This window comes from Mus pahari, chromosome 2, assembly GCF_900095145.1.
Source record: "Mus pahari chromosome 2, PAHARI_EIJ_v1.1, whole genome shotgun sequence".
Classification (NCBI taxonomy): Eukaryota; Metazoa; Chordata; class Mammalia; order Rodentia; family Muridae; genus Mus; species Mus pahari.
Window position 1 is genome coordinate 11,539,272 of NC_034591.1, and position 19,533 is coordinate 11,558,804.

The window sequence follows — 19,533 nt, forward strand, 5'->3', positions numbered from 1 at the left end:
GGCCACACCCTTTTCTTACCTGCCCTCTTTCTACCTGGGCTCTGCCACCCCTGACTTCCTTTCTCTGCTCTTACTGTCTTTAAAATCCTGGGGAAACTGGGGTCAGTGTTCATCCCTGAATCTCTCCAGTCCTGCAAGCTCGCAGACTAGGAGCTGGGGCTCATTTGGCAGAAGGGCTGCTCGGCTCTCTTCTTATGCTCCTTCCCCTTCCTCTTTTCCCAGATAGATATGTAAACACACGCATTTTCCTGTTCAAACGGGGCGAATTGGTGTTCTGCCTGTGCCTTGACTTAGCGATTGGGCTGAGCCTTGCTCCTCCCTTCCCTACTCGGATAGGAGCCACAGGGATCTGGAGCTCAAGCTTCCAAATTACAGCTGGCCTCGGGCCAGGTGACCTTTGCTTTGTAAGTTTCTTTTTGGGAGGGGGGAGTGTGTGGAGGGGAGAGCTGGGATCTGTTGCTTGTTGGGGGGGAAGGCTGGGGGGGATTGAGGAAAGGAAGGGGCTGGAAGAGAGTAAAGGGCTGTTGTTAAACAGTTTCTTACCGTAAGAGGGAGTTCAGACCTAGATCTTTCCAGTTAATCACACAACAAACTTAGCTCATCGCAATAAAAGCAGCTCAGAACCGACCGGTTTGCAACAGGATTCTTTCAGCCCGGCATCTCCTGCAGAGGGATCAGTCTGCTCGAACTGCAAGCATGATGTGGGGGACCAAACTTCTGCCGGTCCTGTTGCTGCAGCATGTTCTCCTGCACCTCCTCCTGCTTCCTGTCGCCATCCCCTATGCAGGTGAGTTTACTTCTGCTTCCTGGAGATTGAGGTTGCTTTAAGTCTCCTTCTGACCTTGCTCTTTCCTTCCAAGAAGCTCTCTGCCCTATTTCCAGCATCCTTTCTTAATTCCATGTGTGGTGTGGGGCTTCTAAACCTCTCATTATGCTTTCTTTTGACATTCCTTTTCTGTTTGAAAAACATTTAAAATAATTAAAATCTCTCAGTGATATCCCCACCCCCCCACCAGGCCCCACCTCATTTAGCCAAACAGTCCAAAATTATGGGATAGGAATGAAGTGCTAACACTGGCTGGAACTTTGCTGGTTTGGCCAAGTTTAAAAAAACGAAGACAGATTCTGAATTGGAGAGAGGAGAGTGATGGTCAATCTAACCAGGGACTCATGATTTCCCCAAAGGCGAATTTTCTGTGTCTGTCCAGTCAACCTTCAGGTCCAAATTTTGACATTATGCAGGTCTTCATTTGGAGGAGACAGATTAAAGCTCTGAGTACATGCATGTTATAAAAATGAAACAGAAAGCTTTCCTTCCAAGCTCCCCTTCTGAGGGTAGGGGGTGGGGTGGGGGTGGGGATGTAAGGATGGTCTCTCTTGATGCTGCAGTGCAGGGAGGAACACTTATGTGATTTGGATTGATGCAGCAGAATTGTCCCTCTGTCTTCCTGTGATTTGCAGATCGGAGAGGAGACTCTTGGACTTGTTCGGATTTCCTGGGCATTTAGGGATCTCATCTGCTGGTGTAGGAAGTTATCTCTTATTATCAAGAGTCGAGGAAACATCTGTATTTAGTTGTGTTATTATTGTAGTGGCTGGCCTGGCTTGCCAGTCTGAGAAGGCAGTGAACTTTGAGTAGGCACAGGGACATAAAGACTGTAATAAATGCACAGCTAGCAGACAGGTTACCTTTTAAAACTGAGAAAACAGCCTCACGATTTGAGATAAGTTAACTATAATATTTATCACACCTCTGATCTAGTATCTAATGCAATTCAAGAAGTAGCTAGTGCTAATAAAAATATTGAACACACCTGTTTTTCTGCACTGGGAAGCTATTCCTTGTAGAATAAAAGACACCTTGGAAAGGGTCCTTTGAGACCATGTAGGCAAAGATTCTTGAACAAGTGGAAAAGAAGTTAAAGATGTGTCATATTAAGGTTGATATTTACTGTGGCTTATTTACGAGTGTTAGTCTAAGTTTTAATCTTGGTCCAGTTTGCTGGTTTCCCTTTCCAAAGATTAAAGTGCTATTCCATTGAAGTATGGTTACCTGAGCTGAGCTGAGCTAATGTAAGATTTCAGTTCAGAAAACCCAAACAGTAGATCGACCATAGACAATGTCTATTTATTTTTTGGCATGTGTTACACAGTTTTGGCAGGAGATATACATTTGTAATTATATTTCACTTTGGCTAATGTTGAAATGACTGTGTTTCCTGAGTGTAGAGAGAGTAGCCTGAGAGTATGCTGGCAGACCAGGGGGAGGCCCATTAGGGATTACAGATAAATGTTATGAATAATTTCTGAAATGGATAATGCTAAAATTGTCATCAAAAGAGGGGCTGCATTTGCTGTGTTTGCAACCTTGTTTTAACAGTTTCCATGTTTTAAATAACTCCCATAAAAAAGGACAGGTAGCTTTCTTAGAATATGTAAAGAGAGTTTGTTATTTGAATTTTTGTTTAATATTGAACAGTTTGTTGTTGTTACTTCGTATAGTTAAAAAATGCTCTGTTATGCTGACAATCATGAATAGAAGGCATTAATTTATGAATACATTATTAAGTTTTTTCAGAAATATTTGATGTGAACGATCCCAACAGTTTTGATAGTTGATCTGCTACACAGTGTTCCTCTCCATTCACTCACACTAAGTGTTCTAAACAAATATTAAATACTCTGCAAAACAAAATTAAGCATTAAATGACTACCAGATGTACATATAGATCTTGAGGGATGCAAGGTTGAACAAACGAGAGAGCAACCTGCACATAATGCTAAGGGAGAAGCTGGAAGGTAAAATTTCCTACTTCTGATATGACCTGCATTTTTTTTTTTTTTTTTTTTTTATTTCTTTGCCACACGAACACTGAGGTTTGAACATCTTAATTTTATCTTTGGTACTGAACTGAATTAGTTCAGTTAATTAAGGAACTGAATTGAAAGTTCTATATCCTAAGTGGATGAACTATGTAGTTTTTTCCCTATACCAAAGCCAGCACTCATCTTAAGCATAATTTTGAAAACTCGTTTAACTATGTGATAATAACTAACCGACATTATCAAGTAGCAAAACAAAACAAAATTTCAGGGTTAGAAAATGTCCATTAAAGCATATTTGAGAGTTTATAAGTTTAGTGTTCAAAAGGCTAGGTAAGAGGTGTGTGGTACCCAAGTCAAGTATGAGAAGATTAGTCACAGCATGAGTGGCACCCTAGTCAGGAGATTGCACCTTGCCTGAAATGCAGATGTAAGAAAATGCAAGAGAAGCTCCAAGAGGATCTACAGATAGCAAGTAAAGGTCACCTTTTAGGGCTGTAAACTGGGTCCCTAATGTCAGTAGAGCCTTGTTAGAAAAGTAAGATGGGAGAAAATGATGGCACTGAATGTCATGCTAAGCCAAGTGGTCTCTGTAGTGAATACTGCAGGCAGCAGCAGCTATTTTGGAGAAACAGGACACTAAGAGTTCCACTTCAGGGTGGTTGCTTTCCTTGCTGTGTGGTAAAGAGTTGCAGGCAGAGAAGGAAAGGGGAGACAGGGAAAAGGATGTGGCATCTACAATAAGGAATTCCAGAAAAGGAAATAGAAAAGGGGAAAACTTCAAAGCTCACCATGATCAATTTATTCTATGTAATATCCTAAAGAGAGATATTATGTTGCTTCTTAGCTGCCAGTACTTGATCTACATCTACCAAGTCTCCTCTGTCACAGTGTCTTCATTTACCATGAGGTTAGCTTCTCCCAGGGGGGTGTGCATTACTGTCAAAGAGTGAAGTCTCAATTCTAGATAATAGTGGAAACTGGAGCATCTTTTAGGGATTCTTGTCTTTAGGGGTTAAAAATCTCCAGTCACAAACCATTGCCTCCTCCCATCAATTAATTACTCGTAGACTTTCATCTTAACATCTTGCCAGTTCAAACTGTTAATCACTAATCATGTGGGTAGTTTTTTCAGTTATGGGGAACCAGATTGCTGCTCTTTCCACACCGTGCAAATCCTTGCTTTGCATGACTTTCCTTTGAAGTCCGTGGTTCTTCCACACAGAGGAAAATATATGAGGTACTGAGAGAAGCGAGTGTGAGGCCCAGGGACCAGAGGGAGAAATGTGTCTGTCTTCAACCACCTTGATATGTTTGACCCTGTTTTCTGTTTATAGCTTTTCACCAGACTCCTGATGGTCTCAGTTCTAAAATAGAGACTTCAGGTTCTTCAAGAAACATACTTCCAGAATGTTTTCCTAAGCTGGGAGAAGAGAAAGGAGCATAATTTAAAATATGGGATAGCTAGACAAATTTACAGTGCTTTCTTACCCTTTAATTTTATTTTAATATTCTTGTTTATAAACTTGAACTAACAAACACATTTAAAATAGTTGCCACAAATCTGACCCAAACATACTTCTGTCTTTTCTTCTGCAAATTAAGATTTAATTTCTTAATTGTTTGCAGTAAAACAAGCATCAGTTGGTACTGGCTGAAGAGATAGTGAAATCTACTTTCAGCAAAAGAATCTTTTCAGATGCTGATTTTGAATGACTTCTATTTTGATTTTTTTCTGTTGTTGAAGAAGTAATTAGTTTTATAGGTACATGAGTTAAATGATGTATAGAAAATTTTGAACATTATAGTTTTGAGCCATTAGTTACTGGTCTAGTATACAGTACTGAGTTGCAAGGGGAAGCTAATATGTCCCAGTGTGGAGGGATTTTTAGACTCTGGTTGTGATTGGTCCATATTAGTTCTGAAGCGCTGGCATTTCTACTTACTATGCAATAAAAGGAGATTAGGGATTTATTTATTTTTCTGAATGCTTTTTGATCTTTAGTCATGGAACACTTATTAGCAAGCAAGAGTAGCTTGTTTTATGAGGCAAACCCATACATTAACACATTTCAATAGGACAACTGAGGATCTGTGAAACTAATCAGAGCCAATACCTACAGAGGCCTCTTTCCTAGGGATGGTTTTCACGCTCACTTTTATGGCTTTGACTGGAGGTTCTGTTTTGAATGATAATTACCTAAATGCCTTAGGAACTTAATGTTTATCATTAAGAATTTTGAAATTATTTTTATGTTCTTATTTTACACTAGACACATAAGACCAATGCCATATTCTTAGCTGGCAGAATGGCAGAATCTATCTATCTATCTATCTATCTATCTATCTATCTATCATCTATCTCTCTCTCTCTCTCTCTCTCTCTCTCTCTCTCTATCTATCTATCATCCATCTATCTATGTATATATAATATATATACATATATATGTGTGAATTATATGTTTATACATATATGTAAATGGATTTATATAACCCTATATTATATGTATATATATAATATTGTGTCTAACAATATGCATATATATAAAATTCATAAATGTATTAATATTATTTTGGATAAAGTTGTTTTAAAAATAGATTTTCTGAATGTATGCTCCTATCACAGAAAATATTTAAATTTATAAGAAATTTTCATACTGTGACAAATTTAGGAGTGCCAAGAAAGTTGTGAGATAAAGTCACAGAAAGAGAAACTCATGAGAGAAATTTATATCCCTCTTTAACAAGATTTTGTGACAGAAATGCCAATCTTCAAAATATGCTTTCCTCTGTTGTAAGAGTAACAGTTACATCAGAATTTAAGCGATGAAACTTTAAAAATAATACCAAAATTCTAAAATAAAGTCCATTTTATTTTACTTGCTAATTGTATATTCAATATTTACCTAAGATTATAGTTCAAATAATTCCTCTTAATTTAACTTTTCTTTTACAAATTAAACAATTGATACCTTGAGATTTCATGAAATTAAACAAAGTCATTTGGTAAGTCAATATAAATGCCATTTTAAGCTGACTTTCAATGTTATGTAACAATTTGGGCCCCATACTGTTTAATATACTACCAGTAACATTTAATGACATATTACAAACTATTAACAACATAACTTGAATAAGATTAAATAACATAAGTAACATAGATTAGTTGGTTGAATTTATATATCAAGTTTGGTTTTTTTTTTTTTTTTTAGAAATATAACTCTTATAACAGTTGTGCCTTTAGGCCAAGGAAAATCATAATCACTATAGAGATTAGTTCCAGGCTTTTGGAGACTGTGTTTTGCAAAGAATTAGGAATTTAGAGAGTTGCGTGTTTTCTCTTTTTTATTTTGGACTTCAGGTTAGGATAGACATTAATGAGTAGCATCTGCATGCTTAGTAAATAACAGGAGCCAGTGGTGCCTGGCAACCAGAGTACGATGCCATTCTCGGTCCGTACTTCATGCTGGTAGCCATGTTTCCCACTTTTCTGCACAGAGAGCTGCCTTCTCTTCTCTTGATACATTTCACCACATTTAAAGACCAGGAATGCATTTCCTGCTGTGGCATCCAAGCTTCTTTTCAGCTGATAGCTCTGAAGCAAATCTTAAGGAAATGTTTATAAGTCACATTTCCACATACATTCTTAGCAATTCTTAGATAAAAGATGACATTGCAAGTGGTGCTGAGTGTTAGCTCCAAAGCTGGGTCTCAGCCTTTCCAACCTGAACTCTTTGGAGTGGTTAATTAATTTCTCCCTGTCTTTAGTTACCTCCAGTTGAAAATGAATGTATTAAACTGCCATCGTGACAAGAGTCATTATACCAACTGACATGTAGATGTGTGGCTCCATACTTGTTATACAATAGCTGCAGTCTAATGGACGATTCATCATTAGGACTTTGAATAGAATTACGTTGGGGTGCCTTTAGGAAATTGAGAATAAATGAACACGTTCTTGTTACTTTCAAATTATACATAAATTGAAAAACTTTAGGCTTGCTGTTTCTCTTTTGTGGTATTATAGTAAGTTTCATTCTACCTGGGGTTCTTGTCCATTCATGGAGAAAAATGTATTGCTACATTAAAGAATAAAGATTTACATACATGTGATTTACAATGTTTAGCTTGATCACAACACAGTTTTGTGAAACTGAGAAACAGTGTCCCAAACACTGAATAAATTTTTGTACAAAAATAAGAGGAAAGGAACTAAAATATGTATAGTGTGTTACATTTAAAGAGCAAGCCAGAAGAATTTGTCCACTGAAGAGCTTTAAGTGATAAGTTTTGCACTTGTCTTTGGATAGAGTTACTTAGTTAGCACCGTAATGTGCATAAGAAACCACTGTGGGGAATGAATAGTTTAATTACAAAGCATCGCATGCGATGCTTCTGGCACTGATACTTGATTCTATGTTGTCTGGAGAACATAATTTCTTTAGGGTGATCCTTGACCTAATTTAAAAATAATTATTCTTTAGGGTTATTTATTCTTTGGGCTGAAGCTTGTCCTAATTATTCAATACATCCTTAATTTGAAAAGACATAGATTAATGAATTCACATAGCAACTATCTGTATTTACGTAATTGTAATGCTCATCTCTCTTGCTCTTATACATCCCCACCCATGTCTACCCTAACCCCCGCAGAGGTATATTGTGTTGTCCTATGTCCTATAAAATCATTATCTTAAAGATTTCCTTAAGGGATTTTCTCCTCTGTAATCATTAAAAACATTTCTTTCACATTGAATTCTTTAATTTTTGTATTGATAGAAGGACAGAAGAAGAGAAGAAATACACTTCATGAATTCAAAAAGTCAGCAAAAACTACTCTTACCAAGGAAGACCCATTACTGAAGATTAAAACCAAAAAAGTGAACTCTGCAGATGAGTGTGCCAACAGGTGTATCAGGAACAGGGGCTTTCCATTCACTTGCAAGTAAGTCACTTCATTGTATTTATTGAATACTTTTCAAATAAAGTAAGTATGTAACAGTCATATTTTCTCTTCCTTTTTGATAGTCAACACAATCAGTCCTTTAAAATAAATTTGAGTCTAGCTTTAACTCATTAGAACAGAGACAGAACTCTCAGCTGATGTAAACATTAAGTGAGTATGGAAGGCTCTGAAAACTTTCTTTCAAAGTACACAGTCACTTTGGCTATAGATTTTGAATAGTTAACATTGAACTAAAATCAAATGGGATTGACTTTCATCTTTATTATTATTATTCTAAAATATTGTGTCTCTTATTTCCTTGTGTCGCAGAGCAGTTCGAGTATTTTCTGGATAGGAACTGGGCAGCAGCCAAATGCTACTGCACCTGACATCATCTCTGTAGGGATTTCAATAAAAGGTGTTGAGAGAATTATATAAAAACCTAGAGTGACTGGTGTCAGCAGCAGAGACCACTTTAAAGAGGCTAGGGCACAGTGATGGGAAAGGCTTGCTGGGAAGTGATGGAGCCATTGAGATACTCCAGTGGCTTCAGGAAGTGAAGTTCTTATCATTTGATAGCTCCTCTTATTACCTTGTCATTGATCTCAATGGAGAAAGCTTTCAAGTTTGAAAGAGCAAGGTGAAATGTTCATCCTAGTATTCTTCCAAATAGCCATAAGAACGTATGTGTCCTGAACAAGGTATGGTGGTGAATCTATAATGCCAAAAACAGTAGGCAAATCAGTAGGAGTTCAAGATTAGCCTGGATTACAAAGACACACACACACACACACACACACACACACACACACACACACACCATCCATATTTATTTTTGATTTATTTTCTATTTTCTTTTGTTCCTTAAAAAGTAACATTGTGTAGATGGATGCTGGAGAGATGGTTTGATGGTTACGAGCACTTAATGCTTTTGCAGAGAAATGAATTGTTTCCCACATCAGGGACCTCATCACCACCTGTAATTAGTTCCAGAGTATCTGATGTCCTCTTTTGGCCTGCAGAGGCATCTGTACACATACTCTTACATGTACTCTTGTGACAGTAAATACAGTGTTAACAAAAGATTATGTGGCTGAGATATACCACAGTGTTGGGTGCTTTCTTAGAATTTAGACATAGTGTTAAAAATGAGCTTTTTGTAATAATTTTATTAGTGTTTGATTTTTGCACATTTTATTTTTACAGTGGCTTTTTATGAGGATATAGAGGTCAGTGATTTCATGGGGGAGAGGGTCCATCTAGTCTTCCCTGTCTCAAAGAAATGAGGATTATGGGTTTGTAGGGCAGGACATGGTCGCAGAAGGTCTTCAGAAGGCCTAGGCAGAAGTAAGACTATCTCTTCTCTATTTTTAAATCCAAACTGTCCCTCTCAGGAAGACATTTCCTGGCAATGGTAGTGGGAATTGGATTTGTAAGCTTATCCCTAGGATAATTGCGTTTCATTCTGACTTTTGCATAAAAGTCTTGAGATTGGTGAAAATCAAACAGGAAAGATCACTCTCAGTCAGCATCGGACCTGTGTAAATTTATGGAGAGGTTCTCCTGGCAACTCAGTTGAAGTTGAGACTTCCCTCCTCTGAGTTTAAAGGTAAAGGAAAGGCAACAGAAGTACAGTTCATTAGAGATTTCAGATGCTGAGCTTGAAAGTTAGGCTAAGGTAAATTTAGAGAAGAACTAAACGCAGGGAATGCATGGTCCTACATACTTCATATAGAAGTGTAAATAATTTGGAAAAATACATTTTTCTTGAATGACTATGCTCTTATAATGTGAGGAAAGTAAAAGTTCCATAGTCTGGAAATTGGACCCACTTTTGTGGTTGATATTACTTTAAAAACATAAAGTACTTTGGGGCATTTATCAGTTTGTTTTGGAGAATACTTACAGGGATGGTGGGAACAATGCACGTTGACATCTTCCATAAGAACATATACTACAAGCATATTGTTTAATGATAATAGCTTTTGAAATAAAATATGTATTCAGATAAACTTATTTAAGGAACACTAACTTAGGGAGCATAGCATCCTTATGGTTGGATTCCCATTCTTTTTATTAACTTTCACATTCTATGACTTACCAAACAAGAGTATCATATGTGACAGCTTCAGATTTTTCTTTCCTAAGACACTTTTTAGGGGTGGCGATTTGCCTAATACATTTTTTTTTCTAGAAAATTTCTTCTATGTTTACAATGTATCTTGGTTATATTGAGTTCCAGGGCTTCAAACTCTTCTCAGGGTCCCCAGACATCTTCCTGCCAAATTAATTTCATTAAAAAAAAAAATACCCACTGAGGTCAATTAGTGGTGCTTATTTATGTGCATGACTTTGGAAGCATGGTCAATCTACCAGTGACCACACTCCTAAAAGGAAAATGAACTTTTCTCCCTTGTCAGCCATCAACTGGCCATGGCGCCTCAGGTAAGGGTACATCATTAGGATTTATCATTCCATGCTGGACTTGTCAACTGGTTTGGTCTTGTGTAGGCAGGAGCAGGAGCTGCTGCAAATTCCTGTGTGGACAAGCCAGGCTGTGTCCAGGAACCGCATTTCACATTCCTCCTCCTCAGCTTTCTCCTCTTACTTTCGCCCCTCCTTTCCCATGATGTTTCCTGAGCCTTGTGGGGAGGGTGGCCAGGTTCCTGCAGTTCCTTATTCTCTATCCTTTTGAGTCTGTGCATGGACCACTGCCTACTTCACTCAGAAGCTTCTCTGGCTTCTGAGAGCACCACAGAGCTTTCTGTGTCTGGAGCCAGGCTACTCGTCCTAATGCATATTCCTAAGGAATAGCATTTCAATTATTTTATTTTATGGTCAGATCTAAGTCCTTATCCATGCTAGGAAATCTCTCCCATTGTCCCACATTCCTAGCCATTTTATATTTTGTTTTGAGGCAGTGTCTTGCAAAGTTGCTCATGTCTGCCTTGAACTTACTCTGTAGCCTATATAGGCCTTGAATACATTTCTCCAATCTCAGCATCCCCATAGTGGGAATTACAGGAGTACATCACCAGACCCAGAAGATATTTCACTTTAGAATATATTTGTACACCTAAAAACTTTGGAAGCTACTTTTGATAACTCAACTAAATCATTTGCATATAAATACAAACTTCCAACTAACTGGGAACTTTTAAAAAATAATAAATGCCTTTAGAAAGAATCTAGGTGGTTGTTGTATGTAATAATTTACCTTTTGAAACCTTTATGTTTTTCTATAAGTCATTAAGATTAATGTTAGAACTTCCCACAGAGTATTGCTCTACTTTTCTAATTTGTAAATACAAAACCTTGGTTTTGTCTTTCTTTGTTCCTTTGAAATAGGACACACACACACACACACACACACACACACACACACACCCCTCACTGTATTTTCATATGTAATAATGCCACATTCTATATGTCTTCCTTGATAAATCATATACTCATTTAAAAAACTGTTAGGTTATCATATTCCTTATTTTCATTCAGCTGTCTTTTCTAGGGCCTTCGTTTTTGATAAGTCAAGAAAACGATGCTACTGGTATCCTTTCAATAGTATGTCAAGTGGAGTGAAAAAAGGCTTTGGCCATGAATTTGACCTCTATGAAAACAAAGGTAACTACCTTCTTCCTAAACATTCAATAAAGAAACGAGGGATAAGATATTCTTGGCACTCCTTGCCCCCCAGGTCTTTACTGTGGATGTTTTGGTCAGATTCTGATTTGCGCCACAGTCATTGAATAAGATTGAGGAAAGTGGAGCCTTGACAATATGATGACTGTCAGTACACAACTTAGACAAAGAATATGCTTCCTGGACTTCCCTTCAATTAGATCCCTCTACCTCATCAGCTTGTCTTTTGTGCATGTTCTTCATATTATAACATGTCATTTAGGCTACTAAATCATGGTACCTCGCAATGTTCAAACTGTAGGATTAAGATAGTATTTTAAGTTAGAATGACTTGGTGTAGCTCATGTCATAATGGTGGTTGATAACAAAGCATGGAAATTTGGAGGAAATAAGTTAAATTCATATAAACGTGTTTTAAAACTGGTTTGAATGATGAGTTGGAATTGTTTATTTATCAGTTATGTGGTGTCATATTATATATGAATGATTTGGTATATGAAGTATTTATATAGTTTAATAGCAAAACTATATTAATGAGAAAATTATAGAAAAGTAAATATACATTTTGCAAATTAAATATTTCACCATGTGGAATAGCAATTATGAATTGAACTTATGACAATAATTCTTTCTTATGTGTTTTTTTTAACAAGAACCTATTATTTCCCATTGAATTAGAATTTAGATGCCAAATATAGACATCTTTATGACAATTGCATGGATATTTAAATAGAAGTTAATAGTAGAAAATAGGAAGATTTTACATATCTGAACAATCCCACACATCTGAAGTCTAATTAGTGATCAGTCATGAGTCCTTTTTAATTCAGTGTTCTTCTGGTTGGCAAGTGCATATCCTACTGTCTGGTAACTAATATTCCCCCTGGTTAGAATTTAGTTACTTTAGAAACTGAGCTGTTAGTAAAAATATGGGGAATAATAGTCCAATGTAGTTATATTATACATACACACACAGAAAGAGAATGAGAGACAGAGAGAGACAGAGAGACAGAGAGACCGAGACAGACAGAGAGACACAGAGAGAAACACAGAGAGACAGAGACAGAGAGACAGAGATATATTGAGAAAAAGAGAGGGAGACAGAGAGACACACACAGAGAATGAAAGAACAAAAGAAAACAAACCCACACAATTTTATTGAGCTAGATAAGACAAATCAGTCTTATTTTTTTTTTATTTCAGAGTTTAAAATAGATTTTGAAAGTTACTTACATTTTGTTTTTAATATTTTCTTGGGTTTATTTATTCAATCAAGTCACCATGGCTTACCCAGATCAATCCATAGCTTAATCCAAGTTAAGGATGAAGAATAAACTGAAGTTAGATTATATCATGTATTCAAAATAAGAATTTATGTCTATTTGATGTGTTTGTTTTGTATTATTCTGAAATGTGTTATGTTAAAAATACTAGGAGAAGCTTTAAGCCAGAACTTTCAGTGTTATTGGAAACCGTTTACATGAGTTAATGACTTACAGGCTTAAGTGGATTCTTATTTTTCTTCTTCAGTAAGAACAGCATGTGTTTCACATAGTTCTAACATTTTTCTCTGTTATTCAATAGACTATATTAGAAACTGCATCATTGGTAAAGGAGGCAGCTATAAAGGGACAGTATCCATCACTAAGAGTGGCATCAAATGCCAGCCTTGGAATTCCATGATCCCCCATGAACACAGGTAAGAACAGCATGAAGAAAAGAGGGTGTGTCAGGCAACGTTACCTGTCTGCATGTGACCAGGCACACACTTGTTCCCTAGGATAGTCAATACTGCTAAGGCCAAAACTTGCATGAATCCAGGATTGATTAGTACAAGCAGATTTGTAAAAATCATTATATATATATCTGGTCTAACATTTTTTAACCTCAATGTCTCAATTTGTAAATGTTATTGGACATTCTTTTGCCTTCGAGAGGGTCCTATGATGTCATAGGGGAGTGATAGACCTGTGGTCTCACAAGGGGTATTTTTAAACCTTGGTAGATCTCAGCCTTGGCTGTGTGTTAAAATGGCCCAATGCAAATCTTCCAAGTTTTGAGAAATAATTTTTTCTTGGACACTAGAAAAATAGAGTACTTGAAGATCGAAAAAGACACTATCTATAGACTTATGATATTTTAAACATCATGGAGAAAATAATAAATATTTTATAAGCACTAGAGAACTAAATGTGTCCATAGTCTCCAGATCTACTTTCCTAATAATTTTAGTAAGAACTCAAATACTTTAAAACAACTTTACCTGGTGAGAAACTTGATTAGAAGGTTTAGTTTATCATGTTCAAGGATGGAATAGACAGTTAACTGGACTATTTCATGCATTACTTAAACAAATAGCACAGTGGATAGTTTTATGTTCTTAGTTCTGGGTCATACAGTGATGGTAATTAACTCAGTGACGGGCATTAACTGAGTACAAGTCTGGTGAGTTTCATACATCCAATGTGTGTAGCATCCTTCCTTCATGAGACTGTGCCTCTATCCATAATAGACATGATGTGATTGTCTGTAATAGAAAAAGATATTCATTCCTTTCTACTTTTGAAAAGCATATATTTACAAAATGATTGATTTTGTTTTAGCAAGCAGATATTAATTAACCAACAGACTCATGTATAAAGTAAAAGTTAAGTTCTTCTATGCTGTAATGAAACCTCTGGCCTTTACTTTATAGACCCTAGCTAGTGACTGTCCAAGTTGGTGAGTTCTGTAGTATTTCAATAATAGGCAACAACATATTTCCAAGTTGTTACAACAGTTATAAAGGAATACCTATGAAACATGGAGTTACATTTAGCTTAGAAAGCAAATAATACAACTAGTTTTGTTCTTCCTTAGGGGTGTGTATACTCAAGAAAAGCCACTGGTTTCATAGGTAGACCTAAATTTTCATAAACAAAGGAATACCACCAAAATGAATCCTCCCTTAGAGCAGGAGACTGTGCTGGACTCCCTAGAAGAGGTTTTATGTCAATCCAAATTCTCTACCAGATTATTAGTAAATGTGAAATAAATCTCTCTGGGAACTAGCTTTCCTATCTAATCAGGTATTTTGCCAAGGAACATTTTCTTGTAATTTAGAAGTATACAGAGAAGGGTATCTTGTATGTTATTCAAATACTTTTTTATTTAATGAGAGCAATATTTAATTTTCATCAATTAGTAGTTATATTAGAATAGCTTCATAACAGCTTAACTCTTTTAAATTAGGTGCTAACTAAAGATTAATTTTATGGGTAATGGAAAAAGAAACATGTTTTTGTCAAGCAGAGTGATTTATTGTTGACTGTCTAAATAGAAATATTTTATAAATGGCTTAATGGAAAGATGATGATAGATGTTGAAATTAGTATAAAGCTTAACAGAAAAATCAGGTGACCTGATATCTGCATCTATACCCTTCACTGGCCTCCTAGCATTCATTAGTGAAGCAGATGATAGAATAGATCAAGTTTCCTATGAATACAGTTTATATTAAAAGAGAGAAAAAAGGAGGGGGGAACACCCAGAAGATCTAGTTTATGGTTTAGAATATATTTGGATATAACCCAGTTTTAAATATTTTTTTTCCACTTATCTCTCTTAAACTTTGCTAACAGCAAGGACAGAGATAAAAATAGCATCTGTGTGAATAACAGCTCAGTACAGGCCCCACAGCCTTGCACAAACCCTTTGTGTAACACATTCTCAAAACATTTGTCTAATGAGCACCTAAGTAGAAGAGTGAGCGAGGCTTCTTACCCTGGCCAAGCATGGGATATTGAGAATAATCAGACTGAACACCTTCCATATAAAGGAAAGGCAGCTGGTTTGAGGGAAAGGATAAGAGACACCAAATAATGAAATGAGAAGCTCTTGAGCTTCCTTTTCCTAAGGAGGGATTTGATGCGAATTAGAAAAGCAATCATATCTCTTCTCTTTATTTTCTGATTTCACCTCCAGTAAGAATTTATTTATTTTTCTTTTGGTTATCTTTAGTTTAAATTTCTGTTTTCATTCTCTGATTCTTCCTACCTATATTTTTCTTAAAAACAAAACAAAACAAAGGAACAAAAAGACTATGGCATTGCTTTTTCCACAACATATTTAATTTTTTTTTCTACTCTAAGCCTCACATGTAAATCCCACCTCCACCTCTCACTCTCTCTGGAACAATAGTCCTTTAAAACTCTAGATGGCGAATAAGGATATATTAAACATGATCGTAGTCACTATTTTATTATATTTTTATTTTACTGGACAATTTTATTTTATGATTTGAAAGTTTTTTTCCTTTTATTGAAAAGATATGTTTATTCTCACACATTATATTCGGATTATGCTTTCCCCTTCCTCTCAGTTCCTCTTCTCCTCCCCTTCCATCCAGTTCCACATGCTATCTGTCTCGCATTGGAAAACAAACAGGCTTCTATGAGATAATAATAAAAAATAACAAAATAAAATATAATAAGATTAAAAAAATTATCACATCGGAGTTGGACAGGGAAAACAAACAGAAGGTTCAGAGCCCAACAGAAGGCACACAAATCAGGGACCTACTTATTTGCACATTTGGGAATCCCATAAAACACTAAATTAGAAATACATATGGGGAGATCCTAGTGCAAATTGTGTACGCCCAGTGCATGTGGCCTCAGTCTCTGAAATCAATAGTGTCTTAAATAAAATATTGTTAATAAATAGTTGTCTCGGGAACTTCATTCTTACACCAGCCAGGTGATGTGTACATATGATACAGTGATTATTAATAACTAATATCACTACTACTTTCTCTGAATAGATAGTTACAATAGAATTTCCTTAAATAAGTTTGATTGATGAGTCACTTCATCAAATATACAAAGCAAATGACAGATTAATTTCTGCTAGAGAAGTATCCTGTTACAAATTTATTATAACATTTGGAAAAGTGCCAAAAAATGAGGTAAAATATATTTCAGGCAATAATACAAACACAAGATATATACACAAAAATGTAGAATGATGTGCTATGGTGAAGAAAAATGGCTTATCTTTTAAAAATTGATTCTTGTTACACCTTTCAAAATTATCATCCTTAATTACATTATAGCTTCTGTCAGTCACATGACCTACTGCTTTATTTCTATGTCTTCTATTTAAAATGTTGATGAAGCAAGGGTATAAAAAATTTATTGAGATATACTTTGCAATTGCTTAATACTTACAATGCTAGTATGGTTCCTTGCACATGTTTAGTAATATTGTGGAATTGGCTATTTAATTTTGATCACTGATTTATGTGTTGAGAAAGTCAGAAATTTCCTTAGTGCTCCGACAATAGCTTACCCTTGCAAAATGTTGCTTGGAATATGATTACCGTATTCATTTTGTGCTTTAACAACTCTATTTTTTAAAAAGATTTTCTTCTTATTTTCCTTTTTGATTAATATATAATAACTTTAAGTGTAGGGTGCGATATTTTGATTCATGCATAGGACCAGCTCAGGATAATTAGTATATCCATTTCCTAAACAGAATGCCACAGGAAAGAAAACACATTTGAATCATCTTTACTGAGAGATCTTTAATCTTTGTATTCATGTAGAATTCTGAGGCTAATAAAAGTAGAAACAGCTTTTAGCAAAAGCCCAATTAACTACTTAATATATGATTGGGTTCAAAATTTTTACTTGTATTGCCTATTAAGGAATGCTCTTCCCTGATGTTTTTGTAGCAGAGAAATATAGTATCCAATATTGCAAACATCACAAAAAATAAAAGGCTTTCTTTCACCTTTTCTCTTGCTGTAGGATACTTCTGTGTTACAGAGTTATATTAGATTTTCAGATATTTTAGGTGTATTTATTAAGTTGATCTCAATACACCCAGTGACACACTTGTGGGCTACAACTGAGAACACCAAATCTTGATCTCAGCCATCATTATCAAAAATTTTTGAAGAAAACAAACCATTTCTTTCCTTGTTACAACAATGGCAATGGGTAGGGCGTGCTTAATTATAGTTAATATGGTTGACATTTGTCAAGTGACACCTACTCATCATCTCCTAGTCCTTCTGAAAATAACCATATAAATTCTAAGTTGTTACAAGCTCAGGGTTTTCCTAGTGAGCTAATGCTTTGGGGGCAGTTAAATTATGAGCTGTGGTCTCACAATTCATAATGGGAAAGATCTGAGAGTGGTGGTTCTTCATTCTATATCATCAATCTTTTTCTCAGTTGTGAATATATATGTGTGTGTGTGAGGAGAAAGACACACACACACGCACACGCACAGAGAGAGAGAGAGAGAGAGAGAGAGAGAGAGAGAGAAAGAGAAAGAGAGAGAGAGATCCTCATGAAGAACAGAGTATACAAGNGATCTGAGAGTGGTGGTTCTTCATTCTATATCATCAATCTTTTTCTCAGTTGTGAATATATATGTGTGTGTGTGAGGAGAAAGACACACACACACACACACGCACAGAGAGAGAGAGAGAGAGAGAGAGAGAGAGAGAGAGAGAGAGAAAGAGAAAGAGAGAGAGAGATCCTCATGAAGAACAGAGTATACAAGCATTAATGTGACCCTGGATCAGCAGTGTAAGGATGAGATGCGGTGAGCCAACTGCAGAGATGGCGGGGTTTCCTAGGCAGCCTTGCCTGTGCCTGTGCTGATTGCGATTGGATTGTTGAACTAGTTCTTTATAAAACACAATTGTATTTCAGGATATTTGGGATTGAGGAAATTCAGAGACTAGTAACGATTAATTTGACTTGGGATACAGAAGTAATCATTGAGCTAATGCTTTGGAGGGCTTAAATTAAGGGCTGGGTAAATTAGAATAAAATTCAAGTATTTTAAGAATATTGGATAATCGAACTACAACTACATGAAATAGAAGAGTTTTTCTACTTTTGGGGAAAAGCAGCTAGTATAATTAATAGGTCAACACTAATGTTGCATGCTCTTAAACTGTGATGATTATCATTTTAAAACTAGCTTTTTACCTTCGAGCTATCGCGGTAAAGACCTACAGGAAAACTACTGTCGGAATCCTCGAGGGGAAGAAGGGGGACCTTGGTGTTTCACAAGCAATCCAGAGGTACGCTACGAAGTCTGTGACATTCCTCAGTGTTCAGAAGGTAAATGAACCTGAATATCACATGGGGTGCTACCCCGACGTGTAGAACTGTAACGCGTATTAAAGGCTAACAACTGTGAATCAGTTACAATGACTATGTTGTTCATTCAAGTGCAAGTATGGCTAGTTATGGGAGTGTTCCCGCACAATGTGTCACAAATCTGTGGTCGGCAGATTCATGTAAGATTATAGAGCCAGTTACCAATGTGAATTTCACTTGCAGCTGGGGTCATGTTTCTGGGAAAAGAATTATGGGCCTGTACCTGTTCACTTAAGCAAGCCTACCTCTCATTCTGCCCCCGTAGACCACCAGGGAGGACCTGGAGTCTAGGTCAATCTTTTGGGGTCACATATAAGATATCTTGCATATCATATATTTACATCACAATTCATAACTGTAGAAAATTACAGTTATAAGCTTTAATAATTTTATGGTCAATGATCACCACAACATGAGGAACCACTGACCTAGATAAAATAAGACCTTTATTAGTCATTTTGGTGCTATTCATACAGCATCTGCTTCTGAAGAAATGGGATTAAAACAGCTCTGATATGTCACAGCCCAGGTTGTATAGATTCAAGAGACAATATGTCAGGGTTCATTGAACTCAGCATTTCCGTGTGATTTTGGTGAAATGTCATTGCAACCAAGGGTGAGACGTGATTGGAGTACAGTGCAATTCAAAACGGTATCTAAGGAGATTAAGGCTTGGATCCCAAAGTGCCTTGAAAGCTGGCACCTGAGCCACGTTCTCACCTCTTGCACATTGTTTTCAGTGTGAAAGAGTTTTATATTTGCTTTTGCATTAGAAAACTGAAAGACCAGCAAGCTGGTAGAGTGATCATTTTGGCATTGTATACCGTTTTATTTTTCTCAGTTATTTGGCTGTGGAAAAGCTGGGTTTTTCAGTTCTGTGGAAACTCCTATGATCTCACAAATTCAAATGAAACACAGATTAAATTATTTTCAGATTCATTAGGGTGTTGAAGTACTCGG

At 36.3% G+C, this 19,533-nt stretch overlaps 1 protein-coding gene across 3 annotated transcripts in view; it reads left to right on the forward strand.

Moving 5' to 3' along the window:
• Window positions 1-254: 254 nt before the first annotated feature.
• The window catches only part of Hgf (hepatocyte growth factor), a 65,046-nt gene continuing 45,767 nt past the window's right edge, over window positions 255-19,533 (forward strand). Inside the window, exons 1-6 of one of the 3 annotated variants that reach the window (XM_021190352.2) lie at window positions 255-404; window positions 642-787; window positions 7,603-7,768; window positions 11,280-11,392; window positions 12,995-13,109; window positions 18,392-18,534. In XM_021190352.2, the coding sequence (XP_021046011.1) occupies window positions 697-787; window positions 7,603-7,768; window positions 11,280-11,392; window positions 12,995-13,109; window positions 18,392-18,534 (628 nt within the window). In that variant the 5' untranslated portion in view covers window positions 255-404; window positions 642-696. Of the gene's footprint in view, window positions 405-587; window positions 788-7,602; window positions 7,769-11,279; window positions 11,393-12,994; window positions 13,110-18,391; window positions 18,535-19,533 lie in introns of those variants that run through there. The other 2 variants (XM_029535509.1, XM_021190355.2) reach the window with 2 other exon arrangements.